The following is a 24,968-nucleotide window of genomic DNA, read 5'->3' as shown; positions in this document are numbered from 1 at the left end:
AGTTATACTGGAAAAAAAAAAAAAACAACTGAGGTGTTAAAATGTTAAACTATCTTGTCAGTGTAATGAGAATGAGTACTCTATGCTAAAACTAACAAAGCCACAAAATGACTCCTCTTAAGGAATTAAGATACTGATTCGCCATTTTGATTACCCAAGAGTTACTCATTAAATATGACACAGAGGACATACTTGCTGTTTTGTGGGCACTCTAAGTATGTAATTACTTGAAACAAAAGGCTACACTCTCAATTTTTTATATTTTGTTTTTATTCAAGAGTTTACTCACAGGCAGCACTTTAAAATCAGGCTTTTAAAATTAAAGGCCAAAACTAAAAAAATTTTGCAAATATGACACTGCTAAAAGAATGATCGTCTTAATAATTTAAACCCTAAAATGTCCTGTGGAGTTAAAGTCTTTATACATAGACTGTGTAAGATCAATATCATTTAAAATAAACAACTGAAAAACCACAGATTTGGGCAAATTTGTCAATGAAGATAATCATCAGTTTCAGCCTTCCAGAGTATGAAAACCAGCAATTAATTCATCTTGTGACAGAATATAAACTATGCTTCAGAATTTGGACTTTAAAGTCTCTTTCTCCAGCAGCAAGTCAGCATATCTATGCTGAAGTTCTTTTTCTCTTTCCTGTTGTCGCTGAACATCTTCTTTCAGACACTTGAAGAGACAAAAATATTAAGTAATTATTTCATATGAAAGCACAGTGAAAATTAAAAATACCTTATCATCTTACAAACAGCTAAGCTAAGTCATGACTCTTAAGAGTGTAAGTATTCCCTCAGAGAAAGAAGTAACTACTTGTGCTATAAAAACTTGTACTGCAACCATTCTTTGGTCAAACGACTATCATCTTGATTTTAGCAGATTAAAATCTCTGCTGCCATCTCAAACAAACAGCCACTATTGTCCTATCAATACCCACAAGTGCACTTCAGTAAGCCCTGACTGCTCTTTATCTGATCAGTGACTATTATGCACACTTGGGAAATAAAGTTACATTAAATAGGGCCAAAGGAATTCCATGCTTTAGAATGACCAGCTATATTTCTAGCATCCTAAATTATAAAACAGACACTGGTTTAATGTACCTCAGAGAGCTATAAGAATGGGATGCAATTAAGTTTCAGGGGGACAAATCACAAGGGTTATTCTATTCCTCAGTGTATCGATATATAAACCAAAAATAAGTAAAGGAAAAGCCAGTGTATCCACCAAAGGCCTGGTCTATCCATCTATACACAGACAATTCTAGATAAGAAAGTCAAAAACTTCAGGCTCTCACTGAGAAAAGCCAGACAGTATCAACTTCAGAGGTAGACTGCACAGGAAAAAGAAAAAACAGAAAGCCCTGGTAATTCTTTGCAGTTCTCTTTTTAAGCAATGCTACAAGGCAATAATGTTACCTCTAGCCTCCGGGGAATAGCAGAATCTTCATGTTTCTTGAGTTCTTCAAAAGTGCGTAACTCCAAGTAAGCCTGCTCAATTTGGTCCCATAAGTCATTCAACTGTTTCATGAGCCCCATAGCACGAGATTGGTAACCCCCAAGCAAAATTTTCATCTTCTTCTCCATCTTTGCAGCTCTCTTGGCTTCCGTTGTCATGTGACCCCTGTTTATCTGGGGGTTGAGATAAGATCACATCAGTAGACTTGACAAAAGCAGGTTAAATAACAACTTAAAAAGGCACTGTTTACCTCCTCAAAGCAAAAGTACATTAGAATTTCGTGTACTGTACCACAAAATTTGGCCTAAGAAGTATTTGTCTTGCACTAGAAAGGTTTCATAGTTTAGTCCCACATTATCTGTAATAACTTGATATATCTATAATATATATATAACAGTATCTATAACTTGACCCATGATTCAAGTTCAAAGCAAGCTTGAATTTCATAGTATAAGAAAACTAATCTCTACTCCTGAAAATAACTTCTGCTATCATTTTTTTTAAGATTTATTTATTTATTCATGAAAGATAGAGAGAGAGAGAGAGAGAGAGAGAGAGAGAGAGGCAGAGACACAGGCAGAGGGAGAAGCAGGCTCCACACAGGGAGCCCGACATGGGAGGGACTCGATATCAGGTTTCCACGATCAGGCCCTGGGCTGAATGAAGGTGGTGCTAAACCACTGAGCCACCGGGGCTGCCCACTTCTGCTATCATTAATCTGCACTGATCTGGGGACTGGCAGAGACTCATCTTCACCATCTTTATCCCAAAAATGCACTTCTATACAGCATGATGACTACAACTAACACTATTGTATGATATAAAGAAATTTAAGAGAGTAAACCTTAAGATCACAAGAGGAAATTTTTTTCCTTTTTTTTTTCTTCTTTCTTCTCTTTATATTTTATCTATATGAGATGATGAATATTAACAGAATCTATCATGATAATCATTTTACAATACATGTAAATCAAACCATCATACTGAACATCCTATACAGTGATGTATATCAATTAATTTCTCAATAAAAGTAGGGAAAATGCACTTCTGTATTATACATCCAAGTACATTTTTAACAACTGAATAATGTCCAACTGATGAGCCATGCATGGTTGTAATCAAAATGTAACCCCCTTAAACAATAAAACTACTGGTTTATTTTTATAATGTTCTAATTCTAAGCTTGGCATAAAACTCATAAAGGAAAAGGAATGTCACATTTGGCAATGGAAAAAAAAAGCTTTTGTTTTAAAAAAGTGAAGACACCATAAAATTGAGAGATGACAGTTTTCCTATTAAATATGTATACTGAGCTGGGCTCAGTATGGGCTCAGTATGGGCTGCCTACTCAACTCCTTCTGAAATTAGGGGAAAAGAATTCAAACTCCACAAAAGAGAAGAAGGACATTAACAAAAGCAAGATATCAACAAAATTCATGAACTCATGCAGGGCAGAGAATGCCCCAGTTGAGAGAGTCCAAGGAGAGGGGGCCAAGAAGGGAACAGGTGTGTAATGTAGAATCACAGTCACATAACACCTACTCTAGATATATATTCTACATTCCACAATATAATCACTTTGTATTTTAAAGTAATCTGCAAATGCATGTATGTTTTCAACATACAATACTTAAAAAATTACATGGTCAGAGCCACAAAAAAATTAAATCTGCATTAATTTCTTAGGCGTGTCTGTTCTTTCCTCTCTCCCTCCCACAACTTACTTCCTCTCTCTCTCCATTCTCACCAACCCACCCCCATGCAAACTGATTCCATCAAGTGACTCCAACACTAGTTTGAAGATAATGTACACCCAAATGATAATCCATAATTCCTACTAGCATAACTATAAATGAGGAAGACAGCATGACAATACACATACCCTTTTTTTCTAAGATATTAAATGTAGAGGTACCAGAAATGGTACCATGGAAAAATACAGTCAAATGTAAAATAATTGATAGGAAAAACTGTACATAAGTTTTTTTTCTTTAATTTAGGAATGGGGGCACCTGGGTAGCTCAGGCAGTTGGGCATCTGTCTTTAGCTTAGGCCATAACCCTGGAATCCTGGGATGGAGCCTCACATGGGGCTCCTTGCTCAGCAGGGAGTCTGCTTCACCCTCTCCCTCTGCCCCTCCCCCCTGCTTATTTTTTCTCTCTCTCTCTCTAATGGATAAATTTTTAAAAATTTTTAAGATTTTATGTATTTATTCATGAGACACACAGAAAGAGAGGCATAGACACAGGCAGAGGGAGACGCAGGCTCCATGCAAGGAGCCCGATGTGGTTCTCGAACCCAGTACCCCAGAATCACACCCTGAGACTAAGGCAGACAGACGCTCAACCACTGAGCCACCTAGGCATCTCTGGATAAATAAAATCTTTTAAAAAATTAAATAAAATAAAATAATTTAGGAATAATATAATCATGAAAACAAGTAACACAGCTTTCCACAATAACAACTTTGAGGGCACATGAGTGGCTCAGATGACTGTCTGCCTTTGGCTCAGGTCATGTTCCTGAAGTCCTGTGATTGAGCCCTGAGTTGGACTCCCTGCTCAGCAGGGAGTCTGCTTCTCTCCCTCTCCCTCTGTGATTCACTCTACCTGTGCTTTCTTGCTCGCTCACATAAATTTTTTAAAAACTTAAAATTTTTTTTAATTTTTAAATCTTTCAAATAAGTAAAGAACTTTGAAATATCCACTTCAACATATAACTTCTGATTTAAAAATAAACACGTCAATCACAATGCTTTATGGTTAAAATTTGTTAAGAACACCAAAAAGGGCAGCCCAGGTGACTCAGTGGTTTAGCACCGCCTTCAGCCCAGGACCTGATCCTGGAGACCCGGGACTGAGTCCCACGTCAGGCTCCCTGCACGGAGCCTGCTTCTCCCTCTGCCTGTGTCTCTGCCTCTCTCTGTGTGTCTCTCATGAATAAATAAATCTAAAAAAAAAAACACCACCAAAAAAATTTAATGTTCCTCAAAATATAAAGTATAGTTGACCCCTGACCCCTGTGTTGACTCAACACAGGTTTGAACTGCACAGGTCCACTTACACGGATTTTTTACGGTACAATACTGTAAATGTATTTTCTCTTCCTTATGCTTTAAAGAACATTTCTTTTTTCTAGCTTAATGTAAGAATATAGTATGCAATACATATACAACAGAGAATCTGTGTAAAATGACTGTTCATGTTGTCAGCAAGGTTTCCCAGTCAATGGCCCAGTAGGCCATTAATAGGTAAGGTTTGGGGGAGCCAAGTCATACGCAAGTTTTGAACTGAGTACAGGGTCAGTGCCTCTAACCCCTGTGATGTTCAAGGGTTAACTGCACACATCTACTGGAAAAGTAACACTTCATATATATATATATCCATCTCCAGCTTAGTTCATTAAAAGTCAAAGTCAAATAAGCCTGTGGAGGAGGGAAAGAAGGAACATGTTGCATGTATATGCCTTGCCTTAAAAATGTGAGATGGATCCAAAATTAATTTAAATAAAGCCCCTTTAAAATCATTTTATAAAAGTTAGTAAGCTTGTATTCATCTGCAATTCATTTGAAGAATAAATCCATGAATAAATAATATCCTTTATAAAAGAGCCATTTTCCTCTAATAGGTAACAAATCAAAGTAAGTTCTATGGCAATGATATGTCTTTGAAGGAGACACTGTGCGAAGTCCTGCAGCACGTTAGAGTGGGGCAGTGAGTCACTCTTGCCACCCAGCACTGCCACCCTGCTGTTCTCAGTTGATACAAGTTATTTAACCTGTCTCCCTTTCCCCAACAGTAAAATGACAATCACTGCTAAAAGTTATTATGGGACTTAAATAAGATAATAAATGTAAAAGCCCTTAGCCTCCCAGTGATTAGCACAGAGGAAGCATCTAACAAATGTCAGTTCTGATTACAATTATGTTATACATACTAACAGTTTAACCATTTTGTTCTCCCCTCTCTAATGGACCAAGGGGCTAATGATGTGGCTTTAAAACGTTTAATTCCAACTTTAATAAAAAATGACCCAGAATCCTTCCTGGAAATAAAGCAAGGAAAAACAGCTATTCCTTCTTTTATTTATTTATATTTTTTTATTTTTATTCCTTCTTTTAAAAGAGAGTTTTGCCCCTTGAGGACAACCATACCAAGTAATGAGTACTGGAACATGTCTTCTCAAGCCAGTGGTTTTCAACCCCAGCTAAACTTTAGAATTACCTGTAAAGCTTTTAGAATCTACCAGTACCAATAACCTAAACCCAAAGGCCCTTTAAATAGTGGACCTTGGTATTTTTTAAAGCCCCTAGATGATTCTACTAGGCAATCATGATGAAGAATCCAGTTTCAACCACTGTTATTACAGAAGCTAGGTATCAACTGTTTTCTCTGACCTAGACCCACCAAAAAGTCCTCACTCCCAGTAACAAGTGAACTGAATCAATGAGCTGCACTCAGTTCCTTATAAATCCAGTATGTGCTAAGACACTCTAATATGTGGATTCAAACAAACATTCCAAAACCCTGAACATTAACAGCACGGAATTTCAAATTAATATACATAGCACACTTTTTTTGAGAGAAAGCAAGTGTGAGAGGGGAGGAGACATGGAAGAGGGAGAGAATCTCAAGCAGACTCCCTGCTGAGCACTCCCTCTCACCACCCTGAGATCATGACCTGACCTGAAATCAAGAGTCAGTACTTAACTGAATGAGCCACCTAGGTGCCCCTACACATAGCACATTTTAAAAAACAGACATACAAATTTTCATTTTCATTGGTTAAGATAATTCAATTAGCTATATGCACTGTACTCCACTGACATTCAATTTCCAATTTGGTACAACAGCATAATACTTATGTTCTGAAAATGTTTATTACTCAGTCATCAAGGCACATTTAGAATGACTGGTACCTTGTAACTGGGGAGTACATCTCATACAGTTGAGTCATTTATGCTTCTCAAACTATCAAAGATTTTAAAACTGCAAAGTTGCTAGCTACCATTTCATGCCAATAATTTTATTTAATTCAGCTCAAGCTTTATGTAAAATCTTCTGGCTCAAATATTATGCTAAGATTCCAAGCAAATATGGAAATAAATTATACAAAAATAATTAGGCACGGGCAAAAAAATTAATTTAGTCAAATAACTATGTAAATTTAGTCACTAAAAGTATAAGGAATTTTAACTCAGCTTTTAACATTCAATTTAAGCTCAGTTACCTTACAACTACCATCTGATCATTAAAACATAAAAGACGATGATTTGTACACTATGTAAAATGTGTATGTTCAACCTTCGCCTGCTCAATGCACTTGAGGAGGGAGAAATAAATGCTAATCTTTAAGGTCTGGCTTTTTTCTAGCCAAGAAACCTCAAACATGAAATGCACATGCATTCATGGAACAGAACTGCCTTAAATTAGTCCAACTTCCCCACCTCACACTTACATACCACAGAAACATTAAAGTCCAACAGGGTATAAGACCTTATTGTTTAAAATACAAAAAAAAAAAAAAATCAAGAGAAAAGAGACTGTGACTTAACCAAATTCATATTTCTAAAACTTTTTTTAAAAAATTAAGTATTAGCAATTGCCCTTCCTGAAGGACAACTTATTTTGAACAAAACAATACTGGCTTAAGGAGCTTGGTTGGTATGTTAGTGCTGAGTTACAAAAAGTTCTCAAAAGTTTTTTTTTCAAATTCTTATCTGTACTCAGAAATGCACTTCAAATTCTTAAATACTTTGTTCATTTGTCACCAAACCTACCAAATATGGTTATAATGAAAGCTTATGCTTTAAATTTACATCAGCACAAAATTTCTAATAATCCTGAATAAAACGCACTATTAGAAAACTATAAACAAGAGAAAATTCAAGTAGAACACTTGATGTAAAGCTGACTATATCCAAAATGAAAGAGTAAAATTCAATTCAAAAGGGGAGATGAGGGATCCCTGGGTGGCGCAGCGGTTTGGCGCCTGCCTTTGGCCCAGGGCGCGATCCTGGAGACCCGGGATCGAATCCCACGTCAGGCTCCCGGTGCATGGAGCCTGCTTCTCCCTCTGCCTCTCTCTCTCTCTCTCTCTCTCTCTGTGTGACTATCATAAATAAATAAATAAAAAATATTTAAAAAAAAAACAAAAAACAAAAGGGGAGATGAGGGGATCCCCTGGGTGGCTCAGCGGTTTGGCACCTGCCTTCGGCCCAGGGCGTGATCCTAGAGTCCTGGGATCGAGTCCCGCATTGGGCTCCCTGCATCAAAGCCTGTGCCTGTGTTTCTGCCTGTGTTTCTGCCTATGTTTCTGCCTCTCTCTCTCTCTATCTCTCATGAATGAATGAATGAATGAATGAATGAATAATGTAAAAAGGGGAGGGAATGAATAAAATTGTATCCACATATAAATGCGTAGGGACACCAAACTGACAAATTTCATGTACTGTACCGTAACTCAGTCTTATAACACAATGTTTGGAATTTGCTTCAAAATAATGGGAAAGGGAGAATAACATGGGAAACAAAGTGGCTGTGAGCTGATACTCCTAGCTGGATGATAACACTTGAGGACTCATTAATACTAATCCATATTAGGGTATATTTGAAAACTCCCAGAATAAAAGGTTCTATAAAATTCAAATTCAGTATCTACAGGAGATGCTATTTTGTTAAGACTGTATACCACAAACCATGAAATAATACGATGAAATATAAGAGACATCAAAATTTACAAGTATGTCAACAATTTCAACACACCAAAACGTATATATATCAAATGTTAAATTAAAATCCACAATTACATTAAAATCCATTTATACTAACCAAAATCTGAGCCGTAAGCCTTACTCAACCTCTCTGCGAAAATCATCCCATGTCTCAAATTTCAGACAATCACCAAAATTTACAGAACAAAATCTCAGCCACCCTGTTGTGCAAGGTTAACAGTTACTTCTTGATATCTGAAAGTATCAAACCAAGTTTAATCCAATTTAGGTAACACTAAGGGTGATAACACACCTGAAGAGACATGGGAGAATTTCCATTCACAAAACCTTGCTAATTGCTAGGCACACCATATCTCATTTAATCTTAACAGTATCTCAAACTCTCACTTCCGGGAGATAAAAACAATTACCCGCCCAAATATCACAGGTAAGCAACTTAGAGGCTCAGCGAGGTTAAGTAACTGGCCCTGGGCCACACAGCCACTAAGTGAAGAAGCTCCGGAGTGTGTCCTAATTGAAAGTTCAACACATTAGGCCACACCACTACTAATAAACCACTACTGAACATCTGTCTTGCCTCAGCCCCTGCAATGCAAACATGCCTGAAGAAATTCAAGCTGTGGGTCTAAATGGCTTAATGCCATCAGACAGTTCCCTGAAAAACAAGTTATTCTAGACACCCATAAACAAGATCTTAATTAATGGATCTGTCCATCATTCTTTCCTTGATTGAGACATTAGCCTACAGGAAAAGCTTGGACTTTCCCCAGCTTATACTTTTAAATTCCTAATTCTTTTATTCTTAATAAGCTATAAAATTATAAGAAAACAAACATCTCTCAGAAAAATTTTACAGGGAAGAAAAGGTTATTTAACAACTTTTTAAGAAGCTGAGCAGAATATAACTAGTATATAATTACCTGAGGATTTCAGCAAAGCTATTCTTTGCCACAACTTTATAGAAGAGAGCAAGTGATCAGGCTTTTTTAAAAATGTTATTTGTAATAATATACCATTAAGTTAACAAAGTAGTATACGGTGATTCCAATCCAGTTCTAAATACCTTCCTCCTTTCCTCCACGCGTGGATGCATCTGGTAATTTTTTCTATATGTAGTGATATACATACAAATACACATACACACACATATATATAAATATATACATATATACATACACACCCCTCAAAATGTTTAAGGCGATTATGTCTGGATGGTAGGCTTCTTTTTAAATTGTTTTTTAATATCTTCTTAAATTTTCTACAAAGTACAGGTATTATTTTTAGAAAAACGCCTACAAATGTTATTTCTTAAATGCATAGAAGAGAAACTGTCTAAAAAAGACTGGCCAGAGACCAATGGAAAACTGATGGTCCCCAGGAGATGAATCAGTGGAACCATAAGTGTTTCCTCGGGTCATTACAAAAGGGGGCTGTATGGGACTTATAAAAGTGTAATTGTTACTTTCAAACTCACTAAGTTTGTTAAGGTTACTAAGCTTAAGTAATTCCAAAATAAACACATTATCCTGGGTCTCCAATACTGTCTTCAGTTAAAGCCTGTTACAGTGAGGTTCAGAAACATTAAGAGCATCCCTCAGTGAAACTCTTGCTTGGGGGCCCAGAATATAACTTTATACTACTGGAAAAACAGGTTTAAGGATACCCAAAATAAATACAGAGTTGATGGCAGCTCCACTTCCTAGTCCATCATTTAGCAATATGATCCTATAGTAGTAACGATGTGGTTCAACCACCAAAATGTTTGCAAACAACAAGAGTCCATGAGTGCCCTTCCTTTAATCTCTATGCTATTCACTGGTATTAAGTTCTATCAGTGAACCTTCTCCATACTGATGAGCTGCAGGTCCAAGTAAGTGATTATTGCTACTAGCATCAACCCAAGTTAGCAACTACCAAGCTGCATCCCGATAAAGCAAGCTAAGCAGTGAGGCAAAACCTCACCAAAATCCTTTTCAAGAACAGTAATGGACCAACAAAGCAGAACACCAAGAGCACTTGACAACTGCATGAGTTAGGAAATGTCACATGAGACAAAGTCAACTCAATGTTGAGGCCTAACAGAAGCAACACAACTGTACCAAGGAAATCTCTGATCCAGCTCTAGAGTTCTTGAAAGAAACAAGAGCTCTGTCGATGCCTTTAAGGATCAAAGGAAAGAGCAGAACTCGAGAAAGGGAGCATTTCAGAGTATTAGAAACTTCTCTCCTATGCCCTGCGCTGCCCCCTCCCCCACACACCTCTGATGAGGTAGCATGAAACCTGCAGAGTGACTACAACACACAGGCCGTCACCCCAGGTTAGCGCAACAACTCAATCTGCACCGGAAGCTTTCACTCTTCCAAGTATTAAGAGGAATTTTTTCCTATGTAAAAATATCTGACTTTTTAACGAAAATAACTGAGAAAATATGATCCACTGTGCCAATTTTGCTGAAATATAACCATTCAGTCAGGAGTCCTCATAAGAGTTCTAGAAATACACTGAGAAAGATTTTAAATGTGTTATCTGTGTTAAGTTACTTTATTTCCAAGAAGCTGATGGTTACATAATATTTCTTGACTAAGTTGACTGTGCCAGTAAAATACAGGGAGAAGTATTACCTCTGGACCTAGTTTCCACCTCTAAGGAAAGCCTTTCCATTTTTATAGCTAACATGACAAAATCTACTTTTCAGCCAAACTTCCTCAACACGGCAGTTTAGATACTATTTCAAATACTATTAAATTTAATAGCAGGCCTAAATTCAGACTTCTTATTTCACTTTTGCACCTACTGGAAATTATTTCACTCAAAATAATTATGTCTTCAGACAATTTCCTATTTCCACTTAAAGTGGAAACAAATTAGAACACTTCAAATTCTATTTGCACTTCCCAAATACAGTAATGACTCATTTATCTGGCATCATCAAAAAATGAGGTTCTCCACATGAAGCATTTTCCAGATAACTGAAGTCCACAAGAGCACAGAGCTTGTCTGCTTTGTTCCTACTATATTCCCAGGGGCTTGGAGCAAGGGCTGGCACATAGCAGATGCTCACTAATACTCACTAAACATATGATTACATCAAATACTAAAACCGTTTTATTTTTTACCATCTAATAAAAATTTTCCTACTGTTTTAGCCATCCCTCTTTAAAACAAACAAAAGGAAAGAGATGACACTAAACAGAAATTAAATGTTTTATTTTTTAAATCTGGGGCATCACTACAAATAGCAATCATTCTACTCTCCTACCATACACCTACAATGCACTCAGAAGCTATTAAAATACCATATTTAAATAGCCTCAATATGCTATGCTTTCTAAAAACTTTTCCTTTCCTGATATTAGCTATCATTTCTGTTTGCTGCTGCTGCCGCCTTTACACAAAAAAATCTGACAGGATTCTAAAATTAATTCTGCCTCCAAAGCAGAATAAAATACATGACCTTGGTTACAATTCTGAAGTCTTTCCTGCTTACTTCTAACCTGTGACTACATTCTGATTCTATGCATTTAACAGACTCCTTTTACCATGCACCACATTCTACATAAAATCTGAGATGGTTCTTTCTATTAGTTTTAAATGAATATCTTAAGGGTTTTCATTTAAGTTCTACGTTTCAAATACTAATGAGTAATGGCTCAAAGACCAGCTCCAATATAAACCTCAGGGCATATTTTTTAATCCATTTAGGAGACACCAACCACGACAAAGCTGGATTTCATCTTGCTTGATACACTGTGATAGGGCCATAATTTAGATTCACTGTTCCAAAGTTCATGACAGCAAAAATCAAACACACTGGCAGCCATGGTGTATTGTGCTTGCACAGAAAAGCATATCTCCCTGAACCTAAGAGTGGAAAGAATAATTTAAGTATAGCATTCAGTTTATATAATACGACTGGAGTTCCTTCCCCACAACAAACTTTGAATAATGTTTATAATTTAGCAATCAACTGAAATGATGAAAGAATTACCACAATTGAAATAAAATATTTATGTATTTCAAACCAGTAGAATTGTGTCTTCAAAAACTAAAATAAGCTAACACAAACCTAGTTCTGAATTAGGGATGGATACAAATAAAATGGGGGATTTGTTTATTTGGGTTTTTGAGTCTCTTTTCTTCTTTTTAAAGATTTAATGAACTTTCATTTGAAATAAGTGTAGTTTACTAAATTAAAGGATTTGATTACATATTCTTTAAAAGTAACTAGCTGGGTAAACAATAAAGTAAGTTATCCAGAAGTCAAGAAAAGAAAAATTACTTCAGACTGTTTTATGAATATTCTTCCAAAATCACCAATCCTTCAACAAAAATAGTTCAACGGAAGATTTCAGTTCTTGGTACTGAACTGAACAAAGAGAACCACATGTTTTTAATGGTTGCTCATAAACGACCCAAATAAATCTCCAAAAGAACAGCAGAGGTTCTTTCTGTATTTTTCCCTTCAAAACTCACAAGACCAATTCAACATAAAAATAAAAATTACTGTACTTTATGGCACCACTCACTTTGTGACACATTTATTTGCTGTCATGAAAGTTAGTGCCTCAACAAAGTAAATGAGATTTAGGAAAAAAAAAACTTTTTTTATATCTTAAAGAGCACAAAATGTCCTTACCACTTGAGGCAGAAAAAGTTTACCCACCTCAAATGAGAAGCTTTTCAAACTGAGTGAGAGACCAAAGTATTTGTATATAAATGTTACAAGGAAGCTTTCCAAACAGCTTTCTAATCAATTATGATGTGACTTTAGATCAGGATTACACTGCTAACTACCATTTATAAATAAGAAACAAAGCCTATACAACAGAAAATATAACTTTAAATGTGACCACTGATGTTCTCCTTTCCCAGACTTTAAATCGTGAATTAAAAACACAGCACAACAGCACACCCTGCTGGAAGCTAGTAATACAACTGAGTAACTAGCATTACTTGGATTGCAAAGGTTTCAACCAAGATGAGAATTACTTCAAAGAGAAACTCATTACCACTAAATGAAAAAAGAGGCTCACAAGTGTTAACCATTAGGTGCCTATACATGTGGTCTTAAGGGTAAAATTAAGAATTAGAATAATTTCATATTAAAAGAATGCTTTTATTTTTTGTTCATTTTCCTAGCCCTCACAACAGCACCAACCACCCCAAGTGATATTATCATTTTTTTATTTTAACTCTAAGTAAAAATATTTTCCAACGCTTTCTGTAAAAAGAAATTAGGAACTACTTAGGAGGAAATTGAGGCCATTTCTGCATGTGATTGCCTATAGCATCCCTTGCTTCCCCATCCCATCCTGGCCTCAGAAACATCCCTGAAGGCCACCATTAGGAATCCAAAAGGCAGCCTAGTGGTCCATGAACCACAATTTACATGCCATTGGAAAATTGCCTACACAGATTCTGGAATTCAAAACACAAAGACCATATTACGAAACCATACACTAAGAAACTCCCATCTCGTACATTTCAACATTTCCTAGGATGTGTAAAAAATCACAGAAGCCACTGTCTAAGATAATCCAGCTTGGTGCTCTCTCTGCAACAAACTCGAAAGAATCAGAGGATGAACAGAGAGTAAAACAAAGTTTTATAAATGGGCTCCCTTGGCTATAAAATTTTCTTGGTACCACTGAGCTCCCTCCTTAGAGAAAACAAGCTATTTCAGCATTGATAAACATTGTTATGTGTGACTAGTGTTAACTTCTTGTCTCCTGCTCCCACATTTAAAAGGTTCTGTTTGACCTGTGATCACCTGGAGGGCACTCTTTATCATAAATTGCCCATTTATCAGCAATTCTGAAAAAGTCAAAGAAGATAGAACACTTCAGTGCAGTTTTCTCTCAAGAATTGCAAAAGCAAGGAGCACCTGGCTGGCTCAGTCAGAAGAGCATGCAACTCTTGGTCTCAAGGTGGTGAGTTCAAGCTCCACATTGAGTGTAGATTACTAAAACAAACAAAGAGACTTTTAAAAAAAGAAAAAGAAAAAGAAAAAGAATTGCAAAAGCAATAATCACCTCAGGTCTACTCTTCTGAAATTGTCTCCAATGGTATTATTCGGTTCATTATTTCAATCAAGGTACACTTTAAATTAGAATTTTAAAAGGATACCAACCTCCAGCCTCTTTTCCAGTGACTCGATCCTGTCCTTTTTGCTAGCTAGGTTGGCCCGTGTGTAGCGGCTCTGCCCAGGAAGATACAAAACTTGGCTGTAGCATTCTTCCCATACCTGGTTATAAGCTTCACTTGAGAGTTCTCCGTGGCTCATACCTTGTTTTACCACTTCCATCTCCTGTACCAGAACATCCTGGGCCTGTGTACAGTAATAATTTCAGTAAGTTTAGGTACTAGAATAACTTGCCATCAAGAGAGAAGTTTAAAAAACTAGTTTTTCCTTTCTTTGGGTAAAGAGAAGGAGTTTGGGTTAACTGGTTGTTTTCTTGGAAAGGGAGAAAACATCTAAGTTAAAATGAATTAAGAAGCCAATAAGCTGGGGCAGATTGATCTGAAAAGTCAAGCATCCATGTATCCTGAACAATATAAATATCCTTTGCCTTCAATCACTGTAATAAGAAGCAACCATTTCTCAGATATCTACTATACGCCAGAAACATTTCAACCTACATTATCTCCAAACACCACAACCATCTTACAAAGTAGTTGGTATTAATCACATTTTAAAGTTGATGAAACTAAGGTTCAGAGAGATTAATCAACATGTTCAAAAACACATCACTAGGAAAGGCAAGGCAGGATCAGGGCCAAGCCAAATGGCACCTGTGCTTGGCTAATTCCTTCCACTCTACCAATTGCCTCCCTACACTTTAGACTTCACAAGATTGTGAAGGGGAACTAGGCATTTCTTTTGATACATGCCTGTTTTCTCATTTGAAATGCCCCCAACATTGCCAGAGAATGAGATGGGGCACAGATCGGAAAATAATGGATCACAGACCAGCTTTTACTTACTACTAAGAAAGTTTAAGATGAAAGAATGAGGGGGATAGAATTGATAGACCTGAGTACAAATCATAGTTTTACCATTTAGGCAGCTGTCTGAATTTGCTGAACATCTCTGAGCCCATTTCTCATCTGTAAAATGAGGATAATACCAACCTATTTGTTACTGGGATTAAGTGATACAAAATACATACAGAGGCTACCCCAACATCAGACACAATGACTCCATGAGTAGAACACATAAACTTTTTCCAGCCCTTTGCCTCATGGCTAAAAACTGACAACTATCTTTTCATGCTTTAAAGAAAACTTTCAATCATTCTAGTACATCAGAAAATAAAACAGACCAAAGTATATTAAAATCAAATACAAAAGACTTAATGGAAAATCGTGTCTCTAGAAGATAAAGAATACACTTTAAAACAGTATCTCTGAGGGGAAATAATGAAAACAAATCAATTGTAACATCTTTAATGAAAATCTGACACTTCATAAGAGAAATGGTATTTCATTCCCAAACTGTACATAATAAAAATTTATAAAATCAGCTCCTATAATTATAAGAAGAGAGTATGACTAAGTTATCTTTAAACTCTCCATAAAGAATCTAAGTAAATAGCTGTTTCAAATCCTTTTTGGAACGGAGAGGAATATAAATACATACATAAAATATAAAAGAATATTTAAACTAGCCTGTAATGGTTTCAAATAATTCCAAAGCACTACGTATTTTTCAAAAACTTTATTAGAATCTATCCCCTACAGAATCTTCTATTAAGCTACAACAGATCATAATGTGATCCTTATTTTGGTTTCCATAAATACAGTAAACCCCTTGATCCCATCTTCCCCTATTTTCCCTCCGAAAAAAGAACACTGTTCAAGTACAGAATTCAGAGTGTAATTCTTAACCCCAGTCCAATGATTAAATGTGCTTGCCACAAGAGGCCCTCAACAGATGTCAGTTTCCCGTCACACTTACTAAAATGAATAACTCAGATCCTCAGAAATCACAGGCAAACTGTTTAAATATAAATCTAAATAAATCCTCTTTCCTTTCTCTATTTTCTCAAAATCTTTTAATAAACATATATTACTTCTCAACAAGGAAAATGGAAAGAATAAGACAGAAGAAAAGCACAAGAAAAGACAGAAAAAGGTATCTTATGGATTTCCTCCCAAGTATGCAATAGCAGATTCCAACAACGGGTCTGTCTGTTCCTCAAGGCTAAGCACTACAGAAAAAAAGACTAATGGCTAATGACCACTCTGCTTCCAACCATGGCACCCACTGTATTTCCTCATACCATGGAAGAAATGATTTCTATTCACAATCATAGCTGTTTGCTCTGTCAAAGCAGAAATAATCAAATGCATATGGAGAAGAGGCAGGAGAGACTTTCTACAGGAAAACGTTTCTCTATTTCCTTATCCAAAAGAATAGTGGGAAATCAAGTAAAAGGAATAAATTCAGTAAATGGTATTTCCTTTCTTTGACTAGGTGAAAGAAACATTTTGAATATGTGCTTGCTTTCTCATATTAATCTAAATGAGGTTTAAGTTTTGTTTTTTTTTTAAGATTTTATTTATTTATTGAGACACAGAGAGAGAGAGAGAGAAAGCAAGAGAGAGAGAGGCAGAGACACAGGCAGAGGGAGAAGCAGGCTCCACGCAGGGAGCCCGACGTAGGACTCAATCCCGGGTCTCCAGGATCACACCCTGGGCTGCAGGCACCGTTAAACTGCTGCGCCACGGGACTGCCCCAGGTTGAAGTATTAAAGGTATTCAATTCTACTCAGAAATAGCAGTTGAACACAGGAAGTGGCAATTGTAGCAACTGTCCATCAGGCATATACCCATAAAACAAAAACACCTTGCCACCTAAGCTAGTGTTCACCTGAAGAAGCTCTATCAAGAAAGGGGAAAGGGGCATGGTCAAGTATGTCGTCCTCCTAACACGTCATATGACCAGCTATCTCCTAATTACAAATTCATTTGTTTATAAATATCAGCCTCAGAAAATAAGCTACTGTTCATCTATGATACACAGTACTGAACCAATACTTTAATCAAGACCAAAATATTTCTGTTTAATCATACCTTTTTCAGCTCTTCTTTGGAGAATTTTTCATAAGGGTTGTGTTCCAGATAGGCAATGTGTTCTGAATTATTAGTACCAAATCCTACAGTTTTCCCTTTTTTATTTCCAGATGGTTCATAAGGATGATGTAGAAGGTCATAATGAAGCATTGTAATCATTTCTTTTTTGATTAGTTCTTCACTTTTTTGTAAATCTGTTAGAGGTGGTTCTACATTTAGGGGTCTTAGAATCGTTTCATTTACCTAAAATTTTAAAACAAGTACCATTAACAAACAGATCACTGCAATACTGATGCTATTACTTACTTGCCCTAGCATGAATTAAATAGCAGTTTTACATTTTAAAAAAAAATTTTTTTCCTTCTAAAGTCTTATTTGTACCAGTGAAACATTTTAAAGATTAGATCTGCAACTGCTTTACTACATTCCAGAAAGTAGATAAAATTTTGTTTTACAGACTTTATGAATGACATAAAAACAGCAATCACAAAGAAGAAACTTAAAACTTCCAAAGCCAGAAGTTCTAACACTTACTTCTGATGGTCTTGGCAGATCTTTCTGGACAGCTTTGTGCATTCGTTTCATTTCCTTTACACGTTCTGCCTCTCGTATAGCCTTAAAAAATTATTTTTATATCCATTATTACAGATATGCAATATTTGCCGCATTTCAATAAAGTTGAAAACTTTAGTCTATAACAACATGCATGCTCAAGAGCTAAAGCTGTAGAAATCTGTGTAAGTTTGTAGAAAGACAATAAAGCAACAGAAATCAGTCTATTCACTCTCTCATTACAATACAAACTAAGAATTGCCAACAGCTACTAAAGCATTCTCCAAGTTTACATGGCTTCATCCATCAGATAATCATTTTTTTCTGTTTAAACTGGAATCCTAATAAAAATCCTCGAAAAGAACACAAGCAGTAATGTCCCTGACATCAGCTGTAGCAACATTTTTCTAGGTAAGTCTGAGGCAAGGGAAATAAAAACAAAAATAAACTATGGGAATTAACATCAAAGTTAAAAGCTTTTGCACACTGAAGGAAATGATCAACAAAACTAAAAGGCAACCTACTGTATGGGAAAAGATATCTGCAAGTGACATATCTGATAAAATATATAAAGAACTCAACACCAAAAAACAAATGATCCAATTAAAAAATGGAAAGAAAGAAAAATGGGCAGAAGATGTTAACAGACAAAATTCTCCATGATGACATTCAGATGGCTAACGGACACATAAAAAGAAGCACAACATCGCTCATCATCAGGGCAATGCAAATCAAAACTACAATGAGATAAGGGCACCTGGATGGCTCAGTTGGTAGGGCATCTGACTCTTGATCTCAAGGCTGGTGGCTCAAGCTCCACATTAGGAGTGGAGCTTAGTCAAAAAAAAAAATTGTTTTAAGACCTATAATGAGATATCACCTCACACCTGTCAGAATGATTAAACTCAAAAACACAAGAAACCAGTGTTGGTGAAGGTGTGGAGAAAAAGGAGCCCTTCTGAACTGTTAGTAAGAATGCAAACTGGTACAGCCACTGTGGAAAACAGTATGAATAGAACTGCCCTACAATCCAGCAATCACACTACTAGACATTTACACAAAAAAAATACAAATATAACTCAAAGGACACATGCACGCTTATGTTTAGAGCAGCATTATTTAAAATAGCCAAATTATGAAAGCAGCCCAAGTGTCCATGGATAGATGAATGAATAAAGATGTGGCATATGTATGTTTCTGTGTATATATGTATGTATGTGTGCATATGGATAAAGAAGATGCAATACACACACACACACACACACACACACACTCTACAGTGGAATATTATTCAGTCTTTAGCCATAAAAAGGAATGAAATCTTGCCATTTGCAACAGACATGGATGGAGCTAGTGCGTAACGCTAAGTAAAATAAGTCACAGAAAGACAAATGCCATATGATTTCACTCATATGTAGAATTTAAGAAAAACAAAACAAACCAGCAAGGAAAAAAGAAAAAAAGGAAAGGGAGAGAGAAAAGAGAGAAACCAAGAAACAGACTCTTAACTATAGAGAACTAACCAACTGATGGTTACCAGAAGGCAGGTGGGTGAGGAGATGGGTGAAAAATAGGTGATGGGGATTAAAGAGTGCACTTGCTGTGATGAGCAATGGGTGATGGAAGTGTTGAATCACTACACTACACACTTGAAACTAGTATTACACTGTATGTTAACTATATCAGAATTAAAATAAAATTTAAAAATCAAAATTAATAATAAATTTGAATCCTAAACCTAGAGGGGACTCTTAATTGTTCACCCTGCAACACAACCCTCACTTCCACCCCAAAAGTTACTGATTTTTCATTTAAAAAGCCAGCCAATGAAGGTGTTGGTTTCCTGATTCTTAAATCATGAATAATATGGGTTAATATATTAGATTTCACAGCATTTCTTAGAGTAAATGTAGAACAAAACTAAGAAAACTCAACACAAGTATTATCCTGTATTACCCATCAGAAAGCACATTCATATGGTTTCTAAAATATTTCGTATTGATGCTATTCATGCTCCAGTTCCATGAAAATTACTCAATTTCTAAAATCATCCTGAAATGGACTGTAGCCAAGAATACCTAAAAGGGGTCACATGATCTCAGTTTTAGATCAAGATTCACCACTTTCCAAATATGAAAGCTAGAAAAGTAATTAAACCTGAGCTTCTTTCCTTTTTTCTAAAATGAAGCTAATACCATCTCTCTTTACATCACCAGGATGGTATGTGCAAATTAGTAACTATAATGTATCAGTACAAGGTGTTACTAATATTATTCCGATACATTCTAAATTTCCAAATCCACTTAATTATTACTTTATACTGACCTAAAGTCATTTACTCAAGCAATTCAAGATGTACTTGTTTTTAAGACCAATCAATAACATCTTTTCTTGGCTAAAGTGAAAAGCAATGTCTAAAAGACTATATATGGGGCGCTTTGGTGGCTCAGATGGTTAAGTATCTGACTCTTGATTTTGGCTCAGTCATGATCCTGGAGTTGTGAAACCGAACCCTGCCATTGGGCTCCACAATCAGTGCAGATTCTGCTTGATATGCTCTCTCCCCTTCTCCCTTTGACACCCACCGCTTGCAGGCTCCCAATCAATCAATCTTCTTTTTAAAAAATAAAAGTCTATGTGTATTTTAAACAGGTATAACAAATCTGAAGGAGGGGGACGCCTAGGCGGCTCAGCGGTTGAGTGCCTGCCTGCCTTTGGCCCAGAGCATAGTCCTGGAGTCCTGGGATCGAGTTCCCCATCAGGCTCCCTGCATGGAGCCTGTTTCTCTCTCTGCCTATGTCTCTGCCTCTCTCTCCGTCTCTCATGAATAAATAATCTTCAAAAAATAATAAAATAAAATACATCTGAAGGAGGTATTTAAATAATTATATATGCACATATATATTACACACATTTTAAGAATATCAAGATATTCTGAGTATATTCTTAGTTATGTGACTCTATGTTATTAATGATGTTATTCACTTTAGAGCAATCTTTTCGAATAGTGATAAAACTCTGAAGTAGAAATCTTGACACATTTAATGACCATTCATTCTTTCAGCCTACTGACACACTCAGCAACTTCACACTTCCTTTCTAGCACAATTATGCACCTGCTTTCGAGCATCCACATCAGCAGCATCTTCAATGTAAGTATCATCTATTTCACGGTCTTCCAGCTCCTTCTCAGCATTTTCTGGCAGAACAATTTCAAAGTCATTCTTAGGGGCAGGAAGACCCAACAACCCTAAGCGGAGATGTTCACGAGATTCTCTTTCCTGTAGAAAAAAATTGGTCCTTCTCAATTCATACACATTACGAATTCAACCAAAATTCTTTAAGAGTTTCTAAAAAATAATCAGCCTAATTTTAATTCTAGGAAAATGATCCCTAACTTCAGAGCTGAAACAAGTTTTTTGTTTAATTTCTATCTCACTTTCTTTTCTAAATTAAGATCAAAAACTCGGATCTGTGATCAATACACTTACTCTGGGATATTCTAATAGAAGGTTTGGGAATTACGTCTGTAGGGACAGAAAAAATCCTTTAGGATTTCCATTTAAGGCAAACATTTCTGACACTGAAACTTAACAGCAAATAAGAACAAGTTCAAGTCAATTTGTTCTTGGACGAATAAAACCTAATCTGAAAAGATGCTTGAATTTTTCTGTATTTTTAATAGAAATTACTATGTCATGGGGCATCTGGCTGGCTCAGTCAGTAGAGCATATGACTCTTGACCTCGGGGCTGTGAGTTCAAACCCCGTGTGGGGCACACAGTTACTTAAAAACAAATAATTAAAAAAAAAAAAGTGAAGAAAAAGAAAAAATTACTGGATCATATGATGGCCAAAGAAAATAGTCTACACTTCCCAAAAGAAACTGCCTGGTACCCAAAATTTTCCCCAATACATCCTTGGCTTACCTTTCCAGTCTCATTCCCCACAGCTCCATTACATGTATGGTAGCTGTGAGGACCCAATAAGCTGCTATGTCCAAAACATGCTCCATGATTACTCATATCGTGGTCTCCTACTGAGACAGCCCCCAATCTCCTTCTGGGCATATCTCCTCAATGAAGGCTTTCCAAGTGCCCACTCAACAAATGTGATTACTCCTTTCTTTGGTCACCCTAAGCATGTTGGTTTTACCCAGAGAGCTTATTCTGTTCTTATATTACAATTATTTTCAGACTTGGTTTAGTAAGTACACCAATCTCTCCAGAGTATAAACTTCCTTAAGACAAAGGATTATCTTTAACTTCAGATTCTTTCAAGTCTCCAGATCAGCGCTTTGCACACATTAGATTCTTCATTTGTTTAGATAGTTGTCATATAGCTTTTTACAGTTGACATTAGTTGATATCAATTTGTGCATCAAAAAAATTCTAAACTGGGATCCCTGGGTGGCGCAGCGGTTTGGCGCCTGCCTTTGGCCCAGGGCGCGATCCTGGAGACCCAGGATAGAATCCCACGTCGGGCTCCCGGTGCATGGAACCTGCTTCTCCCACTGCCTATGTCTCTGCCTCTCTCTCTGTGACTATCAAAAATAAATAAAAATTAAAAAAAAAAAAAAATTTCTAAACTAACCAAATCTATACATGAAGTTAGAATTAACTTAGAAACTGAGAATAGGCCAATATCATTGGAACTCATTAAAAAAAAAAAAATCTCACGATGATTTTCTGTAGTATCACATAAGATTCAATAGCGACTTAATAAAAGCAGCAATAAAGGTAGAAATAAAACTGTGACTTTTAAAATTAGCTGTCTATATCAGCCTGCAAAATACACAAAGGAAAACTTCACTAAGATAAACAATAAACATCAACTTGGCTTTGAGATCTAGACTATTCTTCTAAAAGTATAGAGCAAACAGAGGAATCAAGGCTCAAAACCTAATTTATGAGGCATTCCAAACTCAAATTTTATTTTAGAGAACTAGAAAAAAAGTATCATTCAAGAAAGTAACCTATTAGTAAATGGTAAAAAATGAAGTAATAGGAGATACAAGGAGCATTACTATCAGCATAATCAATATTCACAAACATACTAAGTAAGCTTATGAGACCAAAAGGTTCCCCTTCTCACGTCCTCCAAATCATTCTCCTTTTCTGGCATCCACAGGTGTATAGTTTCTTAAGGTGTATGTAATATGCACCAACAAGGGGAAATATTTTAATATAGCACCCATGAGACAGAACAGTTTTTTTTTTTAAAGAGTTATTAAAAGGGAATTGACATATACCATCTGCTTCACATAAGAGGGGTCACTGTAGTCTGCCATTCCATCCTCAGGATTAATGTTTAACTTGTCTCGAAGAGGAGTTCTACCCGGGGTGGAGTTAATAACTGGTTTGGGAGTTGTCCCACTGCGGGGAGTCAACCCTTCAGATCCATGAGAAGGGGTCCTACAAAGACAGAAATTCTAATTAATAAAAGTGCCAATTTTATCTGGATTATACTTTCAAAAGTTTTTCACATAAACTATTTTATGTGAAAATCATTTCCACATTATTTTGTCAAAGGATAAAAGAAAGAAAGATTGCAGAAATTCTGTCTCCCTATCTGGTTTTTAAGTTAGCTCTCTAGGTTCAAATACGGGTTTAGTCAAATAGCTTAGTATTTACACATAGTATTTTTATTTTAATGACTTTAAGTTATTACATTTGACATTTTCTGGTCTTGCTAAACTAGACCCACCAGAAATTACTGCAAGCTTTCCTTTATGCACTGCAAGGTGGCTAAGAACACGGTGGTCAGCCACTATGCTCAAAGACCCCCAGGAAACTCTTTTTTGAGTTCAATATCTTCATCTTATCATTTGCTCCTCCCCGCCAGGATCTGTTGGCTAGAGCACCACTATCACTAGCATTCAATTCCCTAGTTTCACCCTTAACATTTTGTTTGGAAACCAAACACCAGGCCTACATATGAACAGTACTGAGTGACAGCTGAGACTCCCTTAGGAATAAAGTCCACAGACTCTGCAACTTGTATTTTAATTGATCAAAGCCTTTGTTGTTGTTATTATTATTTCCTGTATCTTGGCTCTGCTGCAAACAAGTGGTGCTGCCAGACAGGTGTTCCCAAAGGTGAGGCGAAGTGTTATTTTAAGACATGGTCCCTGCCCCTCAAGAGCTTACAATCTGGTTGAGAGACAAGACACACACAGGAAAAAGAGCAATTAGGCTCTCTTACAAGCCTTGCAAAAGTATTAAATATTATATAAGGATTTGGCCGCCAATGCTTCTTGATCCTGCTGTTGGGTACAGTTGGAACAGTCTGAGATGCTTCCCATACTAAACAACAAGTAGGAGGACATGTCCTAACACTGAAAATTAAAGTAAACCTCAAAGATTTTTCAACCTTAACAGCTCAAATTTCATTTCAATATGACTTGTTCCTACAGCATTTTACAAACTCTTCTTAAAAAACTGACTTTAAACAAAAAAATTGCGACACTGAACTATGACCTCTAGTTAATGATATGTACAAGACCATCTGTGTTAGATGTGAAATGAATGGAAACCTGCAACTTACTTTGAAATGCATTAAAAAATTTGATGGACCAATGGAAAGATATGTAATAAAGCAAATACAGGGGGCAACCTCGGTGGCTTAGCGACTTAGGGCCCCTTTCAGCCCAGGGCGTGATCCTGGAGACCCAGAATCGAGTCGCATGGTGGGCTCCCTGCGTGGATCCTGCTTCTCCCTCTGCCTCTTTCTCTCTCTGTGCTTCTCATGAATGAATGAATGAATGAATGAATGAATGAATGAATGAATAAAATTTTAAAAAATAAATAAAGCAAATACAGTAAGATGTTAACAGCTATAGGATCTAGGTGATGATTTTCCACTCCATTCTTTTAACCTCTCTGATTAGAAATGTTCACAATAAAATACTGGGAGAAAAGCAATAGTAATTCATACAGATAAAGGACTACAATTTTCATAAAATTCAACAAATGATCATTAACAACGGACTTATTTGTCCTTTTAAATCAGGTAAAATGGGACGCCTGGGTGGCTCAGCAGTTGAGCATCTGCCTTTAGCTCAGGGCATGGTCCCAGAGTACCAGGATCAAGTCTCACACCGGGCTCCCCTCAAGGAGCCCGCTTCTCCCTCTGCCTATGT

The 24,968-nt window shown here is 36.5% G+C and overlaps 1 protein-coding gene across 2 annotated transcripts in view; it reads right to left on the bottom strand.

Annotated features, from left to right (window-relative positions):
• Positions 1-248: 248 nt before the first annotated feature.
• Positions 249-24,968, bottom strand: part of CDC5L (cell division cycle 5 like) — a 43,069-nt gene continuing 18,349 nt past the window's right edge. The window contains exons 10-16 of one of the 2 annotated variants that reach the window (XM_025418922.3): positions 23,079-23,241; positions 20,945-21,109; positions 17,811-17,891; positions 17,277-17,519; positions 14,332-14,529; positions 1,429-1,641; positions 249-682 (exon numbers count right to left, since the gene is read on the bottom strand). In XM_025418922.3, coding sequence (XP_025274707.1) covers positions 578-682; positions 1,429-1,641; positions 14,332-14,529; positions 17,277-17,519; positions 17,811-17,891; positions 20,945-21,109; positions 23,079-23,241 — 1,168 coding nt within the window. In that variant the 3' untranslated portion in view covers positions 249-577. Of the gene's footprint in view, positions 683-1,428; positions 1,642-11,914; positions 12,063-14,331; positions 14,530-17,276; positions 17,520-17,810; positions 17,892-20,944; positions 21,110-23,078; positions 23,242-24,968 lie in introns of those variants that run through there. The other variant, XR_007401137.1, reaches the window with a different exon arrangement.

Source organism: Canis lupus, chromosome 12 (assembly GCF_003254725.2).
Source record: "Canis lupus dingo isolate Sandy chromosome 12, ASM325472v2, whole genome shotgun sequence".
Classification (NCBI taxonomy): domain Eukaryota; kingdom Metazoa; phylum Chordata; class Mammalia; order Carnivora; family Canidae; genus Canis; species Canis lupus.
The sequence above is the reverse complement of the archived record's forward strand: the minus strand, read 5'-3'. Positions and strand labels throughout refer to the sequence as shown.